General features: G+C 40.0%; 1 protein-coding gene across 4 annotated transcripts in view; it reads right to left on the minus strand.

The window, feature by feature from the left end:
* LOC111868820 (cytosolic carboxypeptidase 1) overlaps nucleotides 1-20,881 on the minus strand; it is a 108,357-nt gene that overhangs the window by 70,777 nt on the left and 16,699 nt on the right. For 2 of the 4 annotated variants that reach the window (XM_023859830.2, XM_023859831.2), the window contains exons 4-5: nucleotides 9,265-9,334; nucleotides 5,950-6,105 (exon numbers count right to left, since the gene is read on the minus strand). In XM_023859830.2, the coding sequence (XP_023715598.1) occupies nucleotides 5,950-6,105; nucleotides 9,265-9,334 (226 nt within the window). The other 2 variants (XM_023859832.2, XM_023859833.2) reach the window with 2 other exon arrangements.

A 20,881-nucleotide genomic window follows, 5' to 3' on the forward strand; every position in this document is an offset into this window, starting at 1 on the left:
TTGATGGGAGGGCACGTTATTTCAATTATTTTGTTCTTGTTGTGATTCTGGTTAGTACCAATGCTCAAACCAAATATCAGATTTTTTGTTCTTGAAACTGAATCTTGTGTTGAGTACTTCATATTATGAAAATCCTGAGCACTTCCTTCCACACCCTGCCCAATTCAAAATTCTCTAATCATCCTACAGTTTAACACTACACAATGTAGGTAGTTGAAAAGATAGTGTTAAATAAAAAATGATTCAACTGTTCCGAGAACAATTTCCGATGTCTGATTTACTTGAAATGCTTCCATACAAAGGCAAACAGGATTTATAAGTTAATAATCATACGACTTTGTGAGCTATCTTTGTCATCATTTGAACTGTGTGAAAGCTTCTACCATTATCATATTTAGAATCTGTATGTCTGCAGATGACATAACTCCAAACAAAATTTCAGTTACCATGCAGCCTTACAAATTTAAATAAATAAATATATAAAACCTGCCTATTTTTCAATTATGTTAAAACATAATATTTTAGGATTCTAAATTCAGTGACATTAGTGTCATCCACAAAAAAAATTTATAATTCCATTTTTGATATAACTGATGGTACAGAATAAAAAGGTACAAAATCTGGTTTGCTTCCATTGCCTTAATATTCATAATAAGCTCATAATAATCCACTGATGGCCCAAAAGTTATTTCAGTGGTTTGACACTATTTCAAACATAATATTTTGTAAAAGCTTTCCTACAGTTTTCTTTTCACGGTAAGTATCCATGCACCATTAAAACAGTGCATAGGGTAATTGGTAACACATGGTGTTAAATCTGCTCTGTGTATCTAAGCTTCTCTTTCTGAATTCAGCACATACATATATATTATTATTTTAATGGGTCTTGCTTTTATAACAAAAGACAGTTTTAATGTACAAACAACCTAAAAGCCTACCATGCATTTCCACAGTCTACATTTTAACATTTATGTTAAGAGTGTCTGCTTCATGAAACATATCTCAATGCCTTTTGTGACTTAATGTTTTTCTTCAACACTTCCGGAGAACTGATAATAATAATAAGGATATTATTGGTGTCTTCAGCTTTCACCAAAGTTTGCAGCTATGCCATTTCCATTCTTGAATGAAAACAGTGGTTGTGGTGGGCCATTTTCCCAGTGTTCTGGAGAACATAGTCACTTTGTCTTTAAAAGTTATTTTAAAGACAATGTTACTAAACAGGTTCCTGGAACCAACAGTTATTGTAAATGACAGATTTTTCTATAATATACACTCCTTCCTATCTGTAGTTTTGTGGGCCCTCTGTCTGGTGGTTGCTAGACCACAGAAGATATATGTAGAAAAATCCATATCCAAATGGTTTCATCACTGAAAGCATTTATGGATTAACGCATAAAACCTTATTATTATGCAGTACCACAGTGGTAGATAATAGAAATGTGTGATGTCACATCCTTCCTGTCTATGAACCCGAGTTTGGAGATATTTAAAAATGATTCGCTGCAGGCTGAAAATGGCTTCTCAGAACGAGGGAGATGCCCCAGTTTAAAACTATGAAGAAGCTCCAGATAAACAAGAAAGCCCAGAGAAATGACCAACACACATTAAAAGGAAATTACTAAAACCAAGAATCATGAATTTCTTTCTACATGTATCATTATTGGAAAAACTGTTATGATGTCCCCAAAATGAAGTGCATTGGAACTAAGTGGCTGTTATCTACCCATGTCTAACCCTCTTTCCAGTTATGATTCATAGTTTATTTCTCATAGTGCACTAATTTGTATGGGTAATATGTCAGTTTAGAGATTATATCCTGTTATTGTTTATATTGTTTTTGAAGTTTAATAAAAATGTAAACAAAATGTATGTAATATAGGCTAATGCAGGCCAAAATGTAAGCATTACACATGACTTTGTTAGAGATTGTGACACAACAAGCAAGCAATTTCAGAAATTACTGACTCTAAAGTGGATCTAAGAAACTGATAACTGACAGGACATTCATATTAATTAATTGCTAGAAATTTGTGGGAGATATTCTGTTCAGCAGTTTTCTACAGGTATCACTGAATTTACAGTAACCTGTATCCACAATTACTAACATATTGTGAATATTGCATGTATGTGTGTGGAAAGAGTGCACATTCATATGAGGGAATATGTCTGCATGTTTATAAGTGACAGAGAAAGAGACCAAATGACTATAGGCAAACATTATGATAGGAAGACACATTTTTTAAAAAAAGGTGTAGGTCTTAACAGCACAATATTTCCTGATATTCAGTGCATTCTACTATGTTAAGCAATGGTTCCCAACCTCCTCTGACTCATGTATTGCTAAAACAGCAGTAAGTTACCATCAATAGCCTGGTGCCCTACCTTCCTAATTAAGTTGAGACAGGTTACAGAGTACTGGGATGTGATGCCTTGTAATCCAGTAGAAGTAAACTTCTATCAGACTACATGGTGTTATATCCCAGAAGACAGAACTCTTCATAGTCCCTGCTGTGAAGATCTCAATCCAAAAGAGGTAACAGTCTACAGATGTAATTATACTGACATGTTTAAACATATTTATTCACAATACAAAAGTGAATGTCTCTGCAGTATTAAAATGACAGTGATGCCACATCACTGATACAAAACTTTCAAAATTATAAAATTATGCATTGGACATATGAAATAATCTTGGCTGCCAGTCATGCATTCCAAGAATTTTGATCTTGAAAACTATCCCCATCTCTCTGTTTCTGGGAGCTACAGCAGATTACCACAAGACTTATTGTCCTTTTCCTTACCGATTGGTCAGTCACATTACTAAATGCCACAAAAGGAAGGGATGAAAAGAAAACAGCGATATTCAACACAAATTATCTAGTCATTAAAATGAAATGAAGAATGAAAAAAAAGTCATTAGTCTTAAAATAGTGATCTTTCAAATTGTAGTAACACACATAACACTAACTACAAATTTTATGGCATCAGTTAAGCCATGGACTGGCAGAAGTCCACAGACCACTTTATGGGGGAACACTTCTGTTAAGGATGTACCAGATTCATGCAGGCATAAACAATTTTAAAATATATATACTGGAAAACTGTAATACATTTAACAAAAATGGTGCTATATGTCCAAACATATAACTCATGAGGCATGTAGACTTTAACAAACATGTGGGAAGCAATGGATGGGCTGCAGGATAGCTACCATGTGCAAGTTGCAGAAAATGTCAGCACTCTCATTCATCTGCAAACAAAAGAATGGAACTGTTACGAAAACAAATTTTGATTCCGTTTCTAAAGGTAATGTTGACTCCCATCAATCATGCTACTTAGCATCTCCATTATCATCTCAGTAACATACTGAAAAGTTCAGCACATAGTTCCAGACATGTCATATAATAATGTAACAATGACTGGAAACATCCTAGACAAAATTCATACATCTAATTCTATGAATGGTAACACTTTTGTTTTGTTACAGTAAATTTTCTCAGTACTGTGTTAGTGTTCTAATGAGTTAAAATATGCACACTCATCTAATATAGGTTATGCATGTCCAAAATAAAGGTCACTCTGAAGAGAATCCTCCAGCATAACTGCTGTGAAAACACTGCTAACCCTCATGCTCAATTCTAATAAATTAAAAATTATCCTGATAACATATTTTTTAATAAATAATATGTTGCTGAAAGGCCTCAAATAGTTCTGACTGTTGATGGACAGTGGGATGTATTCCTTTGACTGATCTCATCAAATATTACATAAATTTAGAACATAACTGAAAATATTTCTAACTGAGATATTTCATGCACAACATGGAAAGGATTAGTGACAACAAGAATCATTATTCATATTTGAACACATATCCTTCATTCAATTCAGTATATTTTATATGAAAGTGACATTGGCAGTACGGTATTATTTGAGGTGAATAATGTATACACTAAACTGACACATATATTACATATTTTTCATTATCTCATATTTGTTAATCAGGTTTACATGATAGCAGAAGCAGAGCCATCTTCAAAAATGTGCTTTATTAACCAAAGATGTCATTATCACTAATGTTGCTGATGTCTTCCAGTGCCACCAGATATGATCAGCATTGACTTCTCTGGGTTCTGCTCACCTAGGGAGCAGCATAGAATCCATTTTTGAGCACCTAATGGGCAGACTCTGTCACAATGATGAGATGATCATGAAATTGTTTTCTGGCACAGGAGACCTAGATTTTAACATGGGCTCTCAAGCATGGGGGAATGGGACGGTACTCTTCTCATTCCAAGAATTCTGACTTTATTAGAGATGAAGGCGTCTATCGATGAACAGAAAAGTCTGCTCTCTGGTCCAGTAAGAAATAGAATTCTCCGAGTGAAGGTCTAATATCTGAAACAAATGTCACTAGATGCCACTGGACACTGTATTTGAATGAATCCAATAGCACAGAGTCTTCCTTGAGAAGTTCATAGTTAATCAGTTGATCTATAGAGTCCTTGCTTTTAAAGCGCCTGAAGTTTTATCACCACATTCACGAAAACCAGCCACTGGAGCTTATTCTGAACCAGATGAATCCAGTTAACATTTCTGCACCCTATTAATCTCAGACAGATTGTAATATTATCCTCCCATCTCTGCCTACTTATCCCAAGTGGTCTCTTTCCTTCAGGTTTTCGATACTATCTTACACTCCTCATTTCCCTCATGTTTGCTACATGTCCCACGTGCTTAATTTTTCTTGATCCAATCATCATAAATGAGTGCACATCGCCCCCCCCCCCAAAAAAAAAAGTGCTTGCACAAAACACCTTCAAATTTCACTTGTCTCTGAAAAATGTAAAAACTAAATGCATATGTTAAGAATCTGTGACATTTTAAAATATCTGACAATCATAGGTACATGTACATCTTAGGTTTTTTGCCTGTATGGATATATGGAAAATAAAGGAAATGAATGAATGAATGTCCATTATTGCAAAAAAATCTCCCTCAGATGTGTGCTTCCCTTTTGAATAACCAAAACTATATCCATAATCCATAGTCATTCACCTGTCCTAAGGACTTTTCTGCAATCCATGCAAGATTTAAAGATGAAGAGTCATGCAAAAGCATATACAGCGTGGGAAATAAATGATAAGATGTGTATGAAAGTTTGTCATAAATACTGAATCAAGGAAAACAAAAACAACTTAATATGAATCATTAAATCTTTCTGTGTTATGCGCAAGACTGAGTTTAGAATCTTGTCTTTCTTCCACATATATCTTCCATGTGTCATATCAGCAGAAACAAATCTGTTCTGCCATCTCTTGGAACTGCAGGCAAATAAACTTAATTTATGAATTATAATGGGTATATTAGTAGGAGAATGTTTTTCTAATGAATAGTTGAGCAGCGAAAGAGTTCAAGACTGTGCATCAAGATAATGTATGTTTCACATGAATAAAATCAACAGCTTTAATTCAGCATTGCAAAGTTGTCCAGTACATTAACAGGAAAGGAATACACATCACAAATGTGTCAATAGGATTTTAAACCATTTCATCTTGAATGACAGTGTTGCTTACAATAGGAACACTGATTTTCAGTATATAGTACAATCTCTGTTTCAGTCTTCTGTGATGTGATGCTGTGTAATCTGGGAGTACATGGTGTCACATCCCAGAAGAAAGTTCTTTTAAAAATCACCACTCAAATCCAACAAATTTAAGAATGCTCAGGCACCAGGAAGAGTGGTCAAAACGTTGAAGGAAATCCTGTGTTCAGCAGATTGGCAGCTATACACTCTCTAACGCAGGGTCTGGGTTCATACACTCCAACTCTTGTTCTGACTCTAACACTGGCATGTAGCATATTTGAAATTCTAGCTTATATTTACTATGAACTGCATATACCTCAACAGCAGAAACAAAATTTAATTTTGCTTGATATTTCCATTACCTCGTTGTGCCAACTGAGCCAACAGCCACATGATTTCCAGCATGAAGGTATCAGGTAGTAACGCATCCTTCGTTTGTTGCTGCATTATTAACTTCACCACTGATTGTGAGGCATTCATTAAAATCAGCTGACTGATGGCAGAACTTCGGGACTTTCCTGGAACAACATATAAATCTCTTCATTATAAAAAAAAAAAGGATTAAATTTAATTTCTTTGCAAATTACGCTTACATTATTATACTGAATAATAAATTTCTCAAGGGTTTACATCTCGGCCATCTGATACCCATTATTAAGCTACTTCCAGATGAAATTAAGATCTCAAACTTGGTATGCATACAAATGAGATACAAACTAGTGTCTAGAATGAAAGCCGTCAGGAAATGTATGAATACTGTAAAAATGTTGACCCACTTGGTCAAACTCCATGATTTTAGTCCGCAAGTGAACTATGCTGACCGAGCAACTGCCGTTTGTCGGCAAAGTTAGTGTTAACTTTTAAGGCCACACCATAGCTGAAGCGGTTAGTCGCTGGCTTCCCACTGCGGCGGCCCGGGTTCAAATCCAGGTCTGGCCAAGTGGGATTTGTGGTGGACGAAGTGGCACTGGGGCAAGTTTTCTCTGAGTACTTCGGTTTCCCCTGCCAATCTTCATTCCATCAATTGCTCCACAATCAACCTCACCTATCATCTGGGGCTGGTACAATAGGCCAGAAGTGGCCGCAGTACAAGGGACTTAGTCACAACCCAATAGCAATAAAAAAATAAAAAAATAATAGTGCCAACTTTTGCAGATAGAGGGTTTTGCGTGGTCAGCACAACCAATCCCCATGGCCGTTAACTTTCGGTTTTCTAGACCAGAGCCACTATTTCCTTGAGATAGCAACTCAATTATCATCACGAGGCTGAGTGAACCCCATTCCAGACCCACTACTTCTCAGAAAAGATCTGGTAGCGCCGGGAATCAAACTCTGACCACTAGACCACAGAGGCAATCAAAAACCTTCATACTCATGGAAAAGTGTACTGTGCGTAAAATGTGTTTCATTTTTCTCTATAGATTTTTTCCTGAACATTTTTGCTATTATAAATATTTTGCAAGTTACGTTCGAGTCGAGTTCAATGTGTGCACATCAATATATGCAAATCTTCATCAGAGGGCCTAACCCATCAAGGCTGGAGAGTGGGAATGTTTACTACTTTGGGAACATCCCACATATTAACACGCGGTTTCACCAGTCTAACAGACAGCACTCACTCATAGTCAATATCACATTGCCGCACGTTGCTGCCACCACTTGTATTTATATAGCACTCGATGTCCAGCCCAACTGTAGATCTTCACGTGCACTAGCCAATCAGCGCTCACAATCGCAATTGCAAGTTTAAGCTCTGCCCAGCAAGCACGGCATAAAAGCGGAGCCCAAAGCTCGCAATCATCAGTGATCACATTCAGTTCAGAGCGATCAATCATCAGACTCATGAGGTGTTTACTGCGCCAAAGACAGCTGCCGCAAGTTTCCAGCAACTGCGCTCTGCTACTAGAAAGCTAACGTAGCTGCTGCAACTCTCCAACAACCATGCTCTGCAACCAGGCAGCTAACATGGTTGCCGCAACTCTCCAGCAACCATGCCGTAGGCAGCTGTTCCTACAGGTGCATGCAGCACCACATTACCGGCTGGACAAACCAGCTGAACAGCCATAAAGACTTGGTCTACTTCAAAGGAGGAAATTCTACCAGCGCACTCACGGTGGAACAAACTGCCCTTAGCAGGGCCAGCGAACTTTTGACATTCCACATAGTTTCGCAGCTATTCTTTACATTCAATTTACACAATTTAATATGTACAACTGTTACAGATTTACATGGTTGTCTTTTAGAACATCAACAATGCCACACTATAATCATTACTAATGTCAAAATGAGGCAAGTGTTCAACATGGGACATAATTGTGTTTTCACTTGTAGGTCTACATGTTACAAGGAATGATTAAAAATGGCTTATTTCTTATCCATCAGTCCTGTAGGATCTGACACATATGATGCTATAGGACACAATGTCCTGTAAAATAAAACCCCAAAAAACGCTCAATTCTGTATCATGTTCAGTGGAATCTATAGGCAAGAGTTAGTACATCCTACCACAGAGATGGTTTCAACTGCTCACATAAATGTCTTGGCCACTACTGTGTAAATATGGATAAACATATGATAGTGCACAAGGAGACAGGATAGATCTGTTAGCCTTCAGTGACTAGGCTACCCAAGTTAGATTCCATGAATCCTTCCTTGTGTGCAATGGACAGACTACCAGCAGTCCTTCCCCATAATTAATGGGTCTTTGTGTGAAGCTGGACACTTGTCTATATCCAGTGTCAGAGTCAAGAATGTGTGGAGTTTTACCTAAACTTCCCACACATTTCTGTGCCTTGGAGATAAATTAAGCATAAAGAATAATTGTAAATTGACACTTTCTATGGTGGGCCATGATTACTATTGTTATACCTAGGCCTACATTTAAATATATGAGCTAAGCCCATACAAGTAGAAGCTTAGCTTATTCTCTTTTCATTTGTAATGATAACTTCACTTACATCGTCTCCATATTTTGTATATGTAAAGTGACTAAACATGTATATAACCTAGGTCTGTCTTCTACCATTCCAAAGTTTATTTCTTTGGCTCCATTGTTTCATCAAGCAACGCCAAAATACCTAAGTTATATCTGTCCTGATTATTAATTTAACTTACATTAAAACTGATTTTAATTAATCTCTTGGGTGTTTACACTGTGCCTGCTGGTTTCTTGTGATGTTTACTCTTCAACCTTGAAGATAAAGGCAACATGTTCCCCTGAAACATCAGCTGACTAATGCACTACATGGCATTATATCCCAAAAGACAGAAAACTTTGGAACCACAGCTGTAAGAGAATCATATCCCACAGAGGAAAGGTGTCCCCATCACATTGCCATGAAGACATTTTGGGGAATGCATGTCTACCTCCAAGAACTTTCCAACCTTGAGATTAGACAGACATGAATGATCAGTTTCATGCTCTAACTGCTATGACCCCAGATATAAATCTCAGTAGCCATTCAATATAAGGTTTGGTAGATCCCAGAGTCAGTCTGGTGGTGGTAGTAAAGAAATACGCCCTACAGGTGTTGGGGAATGAACCCCTGGCATCTAGCCCACAGCTAGTCATTATATTCAGTGGGCTGAGATCCCATGCATGGAAAATTAGGCATAGAAAGTATTAAATGCCAAAATGAATGTTAAGTGAAATTAAAAATACTGATATTTGCTCATACCTGATTTTGGAGCCACACACTCATGCAGAATTCCTGCCAAACTGCAACCTAATGTTTGGTCTCTTATAACCTGAAAAAACACCAGGAACCGAGTGTTAGAGATGACACAACAGGATACTTTAAAAAATAATCTTTGGAGAAAAATATGCTACAGAAAACAGCTGACCATGAAATTCTAGTAGCAACTGCACAGGACTTCAATTTCTTTACACATTACACGAGTGATTTTTAACAATTTATTTTTTCTTCAAAATATACTTCTCTCTCTCTCTCTCTCTCTCTCTATATATATATATATATATATATATATATATGATTTTGACCTTTTGTCTTCTTCTCTGCTGTCCAAAATCATAACAATTAGAATATATGAAACTATATTTTTGCCTGTGGTTCTGTATGGGTGTGAAACTTGGTCTCTGACATTAAGGGAGGAACATAGACTGAGGGTGTTGAGGAGAATATTTGGACTGAAGAGGGATGAAGTGACAGGAGGTTGAAGAAAACTGCATAATGAGGAGCTTCATAAGTTCTACTCTTCTCCAAGTATAATTAGAATGATCAAGTCAAGGAGGATGAGGTGGGCAGGTCATGTAGAACGAATGGGGGAGACGAGGAATGCATATAGGATATTGGTGGGAAAGCCAGAAGGAAAGAGACCACAGGGAAGACCAAGGTGTAGGTGGATGGACAATATTAGAATGATATTAGACAGATAGAATGGGATGGTATGGATTGGATAGATCTGGTAATGAACATGGTAATGAACCTTCAGGTTCCATAAAATGCTGGGAAATTCCTGAGTAGCTGTAGATTTGGCTTCTCCTCAAGAAGGGCTCAGCTCCATAAGTAAGTAAGTATATATGATTTCAAAAATATATAAATAACTATTGAAGTACAGCATCATAATAATGCATGTGGAGGTTTTATGATATTATAGCTATCTTATCTTCTAAAAATACAACTAAATTTAAAATTCTGAGGCAGGAAGGAAGAGTTCCATCATTCTTGATATCTGCACTAATCAAAGCGAGATGTCTGCTTCACATTCTGGCTGCAATGTCACAGAGGAGAGAGTATCTGGTACCCTCTGGATAGTGCCCCAGGGCTGGTCTCGATGTGATGGAGAAAAACAAATTCATTCTCTTCTGAAACTGAATTCCCATCACCACACCATGAAAGAGTACAGAAGAGTCGACGTAAAGCAACACTCTGTTCTACATGGAGGTAAACAACCGGCTTCTTGCCCCGGTCAATTTACCTCCCATGAAAAGGCTCATTTGTTATCAGTTACAAAAGTGGACGGAGAGGAGAACCAGTCTGGAATTTGTAGCACAGACAACATTCCCTCCCTTGCTGATTACTGAATCCCGAGTTCATACGGAGTCACTTTAATCACAGAAGTTTCAGGCTCATGTCCTTGAACAGAAGCAACAAGTCTATTTTGAAGAATGCNGGATCCAAAAACAAACGTACAACTTACAAAACCTTCGGGAAAACCCTATCTATGGTGCCAAAGTCATGTACGAGTAGATTAATCAACGTCTATGTCATAAGTGACACATGGCTCCATGCCTGGAGACACTAAATGATTTGTTACAACACACATGGTATGATCACAGCAAGTAAAATTATCCTGTGTGTAACTGAAAGATGTCCTATGGTAGTAAGATGTAGGAAGTGTAAGAAAGTTACCGAAATTATAAATCATGTTCTTACTGGATGCAGTGTACTGGTTATTATTTAATATCTGTGGTCAAGTGGTCAGAGTTCCTGGCTACAGATCCGAACGTCCGTGTTCGATTCTGAGAAGTAGTGGGTCTGGAACGGGGTCCACTCAGCCTCGTGAGGATAACAGAGGTGCTACTTGAATGGAAAAGTAGCGGCTCCGGTCTAGAAAACCGAAATTAATGGCCGTGGGGATTCGTAGCGCTGATCACGTAACACTCTACACGTATATCCGCTAAAGTTGGCAATAACTTCGAACCACGGTTTTTTTCCCTTTATAGATGTACTGCAGGTGCTGAAATAATAATATCATTTATTCGACATCTGAAGTAAGAATATGAAGAGAGGGTGTTTGAGAACGAAGTGCCGAGGAGAATATTGAGGCCTATGAGAGAGGAAGTGCCGGTCACGGTAGCCGAGCGGTCTAAGGCATGCACTGTCTTTGTTCGCCCGAAAGCCGGGATGGTGGGTTCGAATCCCATTCAGGGCATGGATGTTTGTGTGCGTTTTTGTGTGTCTGTCTACAGGTAGAGGCCTTGCGACGAGCTGATCACTCGTCCAAGGAGTCCTACCGTATGTGTAAGATCTAGAAAAACCGAAGTGAGCGGAGTTCATGGAGGTAGGCCTAGGCCCACTGGGGCTGTAGTGCCAAGGAAAAGAAAAATGAGAGAGGAAGTATCAGAAGACTGGAGGAAGCTTTATAAGACGCTCCATAATATTCTTCATGTAATGTTATTGAGGTGATCAAATCAAGGTGACAATATGGTTAATAGATGCATCGCATAGGGAATTAGAATTGCACACAAAATTTTAATCAGAAAATCTGAAGAAAATAATTTTTATGTGATATCTAAGCGTAGAGGGGAGGTAATATTAAAAATGGTCCCCAAAGGAATAGTGTATCAGAGTGCTAACAAATCCGGGAACAACACTTTGAAGTTGAAGAAGAAATTTAAGATCGCCATTGGTAAACAGCCCTTTAAGAGCCATAGCCTTCCTTAGAAGATTCTGTCAGGCTTGTCTAGTCCATAGTGAACTGGGCCATCCGGTTTTCACTGCTTTGGATTTCGCAATAGTAGTTTTTCTTTACAGAGCAAGGTCGTCAGCCCTGTGTCCAAACCCCAACCTGGAGGACCAATGTCTGTACTTATGACCCCCAGTGAAAGGGTGGCCCAGTTTACCCCCCGGCAATGGGTTCCCTTTTCACAGGGCTATGGTGGGGTTATTCTAACTCACAACCACACAGAACTTATGACGAAATTATAAGAAAAGATTCTGCAATTATCAGATATTACTTAGTCAAGAGAAATGTTGCCATTCCGTCTATTTCTGCTTTCCAAAATGCGGAACATTAAGCTACACAAAGACTTACAGTCTCAAGACAACGAAAGTCGGTAAAATCTCAAGATGTTCTGGGGCATCAGTCCCGAGCACAAGCCTAACGTTGCGGAGTCCTGTCTCCAGCATCAAGGAGTTCACGATCTGCTCGGTTGAGGCGCCAAGAACATTATACCGTGCGTTCCTGCAGACCTCGCATATTTCAACACACAGTATATGATCCATGGCGAATTTTTTGGGATTGGCATTATTTCAAACTTTGCATATAAAGTGCGACCACACTATAATAGTAATTTTGCCAACTGTTTCTACAGTTGTGAAAATCTGCTTTTTTCTTTAAGGGAAGTACAGAAATTATAGCAGTGTTTCTCAACCGCCGGGCACTCAGATCAAATATACAGGGCTTTCGTCTTATAAAAAAACAATTTACCGGGCTGCAGTCTCACAAAGTTAGAGAGCCACTCAATTATAGCGTCTCAAAACAAAGTGCTCAGCAGCGTTACATTCCAGCGTAATATTGAAAGTGCTTCGTTTTTTTTAAATTCGCTTTGTGGGGGGGTGGAGTCCAACTGGGCTCATTCGGCACGACGGCCACTGATTGGCCTATTGTAGCGTGCCCCGGGTGATTATGATGATGGAGAATTTGGTGGAATGAAGAATGGCAGGGGAAACCGAAGTACTAGGAGAAAACCCGCCCCAGCGCCACTTTGTTCATCACAAATCCCACGTGACTAGATACGGGATTGAACCCGGGCCGCCGCGGTGGGAAGCCAGCGACTAACCGTTTCAGCTATGGCGCGGCCTTTGAAAGTGCTTAGTAAAATAGTGCAATATATGATCGATTATATGTATGTATATATAAAATGAGCCGGACAATTCAGTCAGTATAGCGATGGCTACAAGCTTGACGGTCGGGGTCGAATCCCGGTATGGGCAAGAGATTCTTCTCCACTCCACAGCTTGCAGACCGGCTCTGAGGCTCACACAGCCTCCTATACGATAGACACCGAGGATAAAGCGGTCAGGGCGTAAAGCTGAGCATTCACTCAAGAATGGAGATACCTCCACTTCCCATACGCCTTCACTGTGTAGTGTTTAATCGTTTAATTAATTAAGCAGGGGGAAGATCGAAGGCGGATGAAACTGGTTCGACGTCGTGTTTATATTTATTTATTTACTTAACGCTCTCAGTAACTTAGACCATATGACATCGAATGATCGAATAGGGAACAGTGAACTTGAAAGGATGCGAAAGCAAGAAGTCGTGGCCTAATTTAAAGTAACACCACGGCACTTACCTGGAGTGGCTGAAGAAAATTACGAAAAAGTCAGCCAGGGCAGTTTTCCGGCGTACATTAGAATCGGCTATCTACCGAAGAAAATTTAGAAATATCGCTGGACCCAACTTGCTCTCCTCTGGGTTGCGTTTAGTATCTGACTTCGGTACTGGAGGCACTGAACTTCGGGTTCTGCTATGACTGAGTTAATGAGAATGAAATGAACAGTGAAAATGCCATTTTGTTTGAGAAAGCTCCACAACCTTAACTGAGCACTACTGTTCCTGGCAGCAGTAAGCTAAATAAAAAGACTATACGACGTCCATTTGAAGTAATGAAACAGATGTGGGCTCCAAAAAGACCATGTGTCAGAACTATTATTATCATTACCACTGGGATGGTAACAGGCCGTGAAGGCCCATAGGGTTGTGAGACGTTGAGGGTCCCACATTATCTAGACCAGCCCTGTCCAACGCGGCGCCCGTGGTATATTTTTCTGGCGCCCTCCGTAACCACATATAATAGCCGATTTTTAATATTAATTCAAATTGTAAGACAAGAGACATTTTCGAACGTCTGAGTAATGTTAAATATTTTCGAAAAATTTTATTATTATTATTATTATTATTATTATTAGTAGTAGTAGTAGTAGTAGTAGTAGTAGTAGTAGTAGTAGTAGTGTGTGGTGGCGCCCGCACCTCCATAGGCATCAGTGAATTGTGCCCGAGTACATAAGAACATTGGACAGCACTGCCCTAGACAATCGGCTTACAGATGGCGGTAAGGTTGTCAGCCTTACGGGCAGGCCGCGCTTTACTCCCCAGGAAAATTATTTATTTAATTCCTGGTACTCATTTCTGTTAGAGGCTGAGTGAACCCCAGGGCTGGTACGATTAGGTCAATTGAAAAAAATACAATGACCTCATCGGGGCTTGAACCCGCGACCTTCCGGCTTGTAGCATAGCCCCTCAACCAACTACGCTACCGCGTGCCCCTACCACTGGGATGGTTGCACATAGTAAAGGTTTCTGCAGTTGAAGAACGATCGATGGCTGTTTTTCTTACAGTGGACAATAAAAATGTATGCAGTATGCGTGCGTATGTATACTCGTAAGTTACGGTGGCCAGTGGATGGAACGGCCTTTCGCTCTTCAAAATTAATTTGTAGTAATGTGACACAGGCTGAGTTGTTCGAGTCCCAACTGTCCTCAACACGCAGGTATTGGCGTTATCTACGTAAAGGCGCGTCCACATTACTCGTGCTCGTGTGACTCGCTATGCTCGCGAGTAATGTGGACGATATGACAAGTCACGAGACAAGCATATTTTTAATTTAAAAACTATAGCCAATAAATTAAAATAAGACTACAGCCTATATACACTACGAGTAAAATATACGGATCCTCAAGCGCCGAAGCCTCGCGAGCAACTTAAGTAGTGTGGACGAAGATTTAAGAGCAAAAGTAAAATCCAGACGAGTCTCCCGACGAGCACGAGTAATGTGGACGCGCCTTAAGATGTAGTTCACAAGGAATGACCCAGTACTGACTGACTGACGGACCGCCAGTCGCTTTGTGCTAGATTACTGAGCAGTACCTTCAAATGGACAAAGCTGCCTTCTTCCAAATCCTCGCCTTATCACCATTCATAATGATCTTACCTCAAACAAACAAAAACTAACTCCGTGGGTTTAGTCCGCAAGCGAACTATACCGACTGAGCGACCGCCGATTGTCGACGAAGTTAGTGTCAGCTTTTCCGGACAGAGGGTGTCGCGTGGTCAGCGCAACGGATCCCCACGGCCGTTATTTTCGGTTTTCTAGACCGGAAATGATCTTACCTCAACTTCATAAAAACTACAGTTGAAACAGCTCCAAATCGGCCTATTATACAAAGTGAGGCCAAATTTCATAGAATTCCAAAAAATCAGGTAAAGGTAAGAATATTTCGTTGTGTTAGGTTTTCACGGTAACCTCCACGCACTCTCCACGCCGCTGAACCCACGGCAATAAAGGTAAGCTACGTTTTCAATGGCGAGCACTTGGATGGGTGACCACTCGTGAACATCAGTTGGCGATGGGATTTCTGGATGAAATCGGCTGTAAGCTTATAACATCTCAGGTGGTTAATCGCTGGCTTCCTACCGCGGCGGCCCGGGTTAGATTATGTGGGATTTGTGGCGGTGAAAGTGGCGTTGGGGCAGGTTTTCTCCCAGTACTTCGGTCTCCCCTGCTAATCTTCATTCCACCAATTGCTCCACAATCACCCTCACCTATCATCCGGGGCTGGTACAATAGCCCAGTAGTGGACTCAGTCTCGCCCCATTAAGAATACGCTTATAACATTCTCCTGGGGTCAAGACCAAAGAGAACTTCCAGGATCTGCTGCAGTCTGTGTATTTAGAATTTAGTGGTTCCTTTAGCAGCCAGAATCTATGTGGGACAAACTCGACGGAAGAAGCGCCTGGCTCCTCCGCTTGAGAGATTCGACAATTAAAAAATACACATTTTATTTTCTGAAACGGAAAAAAAGGAACAGAACCAAATTAAACGACATGAAGAGAAGCCAACGTTTGAATCCTGCCAAATACCCACGGTCCAGCTAATATGAACACCTGCTACCTGCCTCTCTTAACGCACTTGCGCACCCAACGCAATCCGCAAGGATGTATTCAGTTTGTGTTGCGTCAACCTACAACAGAGTGTCAGCCCTACAGCTTACAATATCGTAAACTGTGATACCAAATACGGGCAGATGCAACTATAATTTATGGGCAACATGCTGATGAAATGTAGTAATCTCAGTAAACCCTTTAAAGTGAGAATCTCGCCTGGATTATACAGCGAGTTCTTGCTCTTTTGCGAGCACAGAACGTGCACTCGGTCGGAAGTTGGGGACGCTCGTCGCGTCAAGTCGACCCGAAACTCATACATCCTCTTTGCAGCCGTGTTGTGTAAAGAAAACTCCTGTATTATCAACATATTCTGACATGAGTGCGGGACATTAACTTCAGTTTAAACACTTCCATCCATATAAAGCAGCCTGTATGAATAATATTAAATTAATAATTACACAATTAAATATTCTATTTCTGTATATTAGGGCTATAAACTGCCGATCACAGTGACATCGCGGTCTAAGGCATGAACTGTCTTCGCTCGCTCGAAAGCTGGGATCGTGAATTCGAATCCCACTCAAGGCATGGATGTCTCTGAGCATTTATTCTGTATTTGTGTTGTTCTGTGTGTAGGTAGCGTCCTTGCGATGGGCTGATCCCCCGTCCAAGGAGTCATAATGACTGTGTGTAGGATTAAGACACTGAAAAAGAGGCTAAGGTCCAACAAAGGGTTGTAGAGCCACAGAGAGACAGACAGATATAAAGATAGATAGACAGACAGACATATAGATAGATAGATAGATAGATAGATGGGGCCATAAACTTCCCTCACATAACGAGCTGTCATACATAACCTGTGGATTTGCCCCATCGTCACGTTTGCAACGTTTAAGAATCAAACGGATGTTTCATGCAAAATCTGTAGGCACGTTGACAGAACTCCACGACAAAGAAAGAAAGAAAAAAAAAAGATAGAGTCGAGATCTGAGGTCCTCACAGCGGTGACTATGAAGATTACTCTCCTCTGGAATGTGAAACCTGCGCTCTGATAAATTGTTACCAGCGTTTCAGAGCAAAGTTCTGCCTCCATCTTAAAGGTCGAAGAGTGAACCTGTATAGCATCACATTCCAGATGACAGTTATCCGCGGCAGTAATCTTCATAAATACTCGTATATAGCTTTCGAGTAGGCGGTCCATTATTTTAAGTTCTAGAAATACCTGAGCGTACTGCGCATAGTTCGCAGATCTTTCACTACAGAGAAATTTAAGGCCTTATATGAAGTGTCCCTAAGGTCGATCTCGTGGCTGCCATGATGACTGCTGATGACATAGTTAAAAAAAATTGAAACTGAGGTATTCTTTAACGGCATCATGTTAGTGAGATCGCAAGGATGAGCAACAGGCATGCAGCAAACAGGAAATACTTGTACATAACACCGTTTAGTTGGACCGGAATACCTCAACCAAAGTGACCGCTTGCGAGACGGACACGTGGATGCAAGCATACTATTGAAACTGATCTTACAGAAGACAAAGATGGGACTGAAATGGCGAGGATTTGTGAATATGGTAATGAGACTCCAACTTATTTAAAAGTAGATAATTTCTTGAGCAACCAGACACTGCATTAACGATGACCCTAACTGAATGTATCCAACTTGTATACAGGAGAATCTACGTTTCGAAACATAACTGTTCAGCAGGTCAAGATGGTCCAAAACTTTTAGAGAACTGGAATGTTCGCTACCGTATTCAGAAGAGGTCGCCTGTGGACCCAATCCTGGAACAGCTGAATCTAGCCTACAACCTTACGACCTATTTCTCTAAGAAGAATTCACTATACTCCCATCTATGCTAGGGTCTCCCAAGTAATTTCTTCCAACAGGATTTTCCACCTATAATTTCGTGTATATTTCTCATTTCTCACACTTGAGCTGCATGTCCCTCCCATCTCATCTTCTTTAAATTTTAAACTCGAAGTTACAACGCAATGTTATTATTAAATGATTTCACTGAACCCATCCATCGACTAACCCTTTCACTGTTGCGTTTTCAAAGCAGTGATAAAACCTTCAAGAGAGAAAATTTTATCATTTCAGGTGGAATCCTTTCGATTCTTGCACGGAAATGTCTATTGTTTCGGGTTACATGTTTTATATTTGCAGCAAAGATCAAACGTCACCAAAGCATACCAAGTAGCCATAGTAAGCATCCCACACAAGCAATAAACATGCCTATATTCGACTTAACGACAAAAGAGACAGTTGCATAATTAATGCACGGCTACATATGCTCCGTAAACCCGACCTCTTACAGGCTGAGACCAGACTATTATATCTACAGAATATAACGTCTAAAATTGGTATCAATTTCACAAAATAAATGTAAATAATTGTGCCAATAAACGTCGTTTCTGAAATAGCAGTCAGAACAAGGACGTCTTTATGCAGGAACTAGTTCCTAAATAAAACTCAGTTGTTCTGAAGCTACCAGACACGCCAAAAGCGGAACAGAAAATTAAACATATTCTTCATTGATCCAAACATTTATATAACGTGAAGTTTTAAAATGATATTACAAAGGACGCGAGGTATATTTCCTACTCACGTGTTTACAAACGTACGTGCATTATGGGAAGAAAGCATAAAGTCATGCCTCAATACTTGAAGCCTTAATCCCCACCAATTTAGCACGAAATCAACTATTGTTGTTGTAAGCTAATTCTCTAAGTACGGTTGGTATGAATCAAGGTTCAGTATCAACATTTTAGACAGAAACGCCCAAAGAATGGGAGTTCCATTTTACTTCCGGCGATGGGACGACAATGATGCTAATGATGATTTGTAGATCGGATCCACAGTAAACACCCAATTCGAATCACAGCGGGAGTCTGGTATACCTCGTTTTCACGTTGTTTTTGCATTATTATCCTGCATTAGATCGCATCTGAATCGGATTTAGACAGATTCCGTATTGCGACTTTATATTTAAGAAAAAAAAAAACTGTAAGGGTGGTTTAAATTTCGTTCGAGATGATCAAGTCAAAGGGGATGAGGTGGGCAGGGCATGCAGCACGAATGGGGGAGAAGAGGAATGCATATAGGATATTGGTGGGAAAGCCAGAAGGAAAAGAGGACCTTTGGGAGGACCAAGGCGTAGGTGGGTGGACAATATTAAAATATATCTTAGAGAGATAGGATGGGATGGTATGGATTGGATAGATCTGGCTCAGAATAGGGACCAGTGGAGGGTTCTTGTGAACACGGTAATGAAACTTCGGGTTCCATAAAATGCTGCAAAATTCTTGAGTAGCTGAAGATTTGGCTTCTCCTCAAGAAGGGCTCAGCTCCGTAAGTAAGTAATAAGTAACTCATACTCCACATCAATCCGAAATGGAATTTTATCGGTTTTCTAAAAAAACGGCTTCGCGTACAAAAACAGCACGTGAGACAGGTCTCACTAAGATCTACAGCTTGTTTTAAACTGTCTTATACGAGTACATGACGAATATATAAGGAGTAATGAGGTCATATTTGCAACGAGAGCTTTCAACGTGCTATAAATGAACGCCAAGCTCGATCACTCATGCAGACCACATCTGGAAAATCGAGGTCAGCTTTAAATTCATGTGCTATGACTTGCAGTTCAATAAACACTTAAGGCTGGGGCCACACGAGCGCACAAAATGCGTCCGTTGTAACGAACGTACTATATGACGGACGTTGCTGAGGACACCAAACAGTTGCAGAATGCGGTGCATAGTTTTTTGTATGCAATGGAGCCAGAAGAAAGCGTAGCATTCGCCTCTATTGTTTATTTCTACAACGGACGTCACGACTTTCGTTACAACGGAAGCATTTTGTGCGCTCGTGTGACCTCAGCCTAAAACATGAATATAATCTTAATAAAAAATTATGTGAAACTATCCTTGTAACAGGCTGTGCAGGCCCATACGGTTGTGACATGTTGAGGTTCACACATTTTCTATACAGTCGGCTCACAGATGCTGGTAAGATTGTCAGCCTTACGCGCAGACCGCCCTTTAACCCCAAGAATATTCCTGGTACTCATTTCTGTTAGAGGCTGAGTCGACCCCAGGGCCTGACATTATTAACCCAACGATTTTAGTTGGTGTACAGTCAGATATTAAACTGTAAATGTTTAGGAACATTCATTTAAAGACCCGCAAATGGCGCTAGCAAACAATCGCACATCCGAATCTCGACGACTATATTTGTGAATGAGCGATCTCTGGAGTTAGCGAACTGTTAGCTTCTATAATCAATCATTTTATGACCTGTTCACCTTAACTCAAACATTGCTTGAGTTTTCATCCGGTTGTTCTGGCTCCATTCCATTTAACGTGGGCTGGTAAATAAAAATTGTACTTTCGTGTATTATACGGATGTAAACATCGAAGCTCGTACAGAAAAAGTTTGCCAGACTCCTCTTTCTGTTGGGCTATTTTCTGGTGATATTGTCATGTTCCTCCCTGCCCTTCTCCAACTGGCGGTTCCGCATGAACTTAAATAACTAATGCACATACTCTCCATGCATCCTACCAGTCATTTATCAACTTGTAGTCTTCGTGTATCTGCAGAGATGTGATTTTAGAACATCCCAAAACAACAGCCGTTACAAAACACGCGTCATTTTT

Source organism: Cryptotermes secundus, unplaced genomic scaffold (assembly GCF_002891405.2).
Source record: "Cryptotermes secundus unplaced genomic scaffold, Csec_1.0 scaffold257, whole genome shotgun sequence".
Lineage (NCBI taxonomy): Eukaryota > Metazoa > Arthropoda > Insecta > Blattodea > Kalotermitidae > Cryptotermes > Cryptotermes secundus.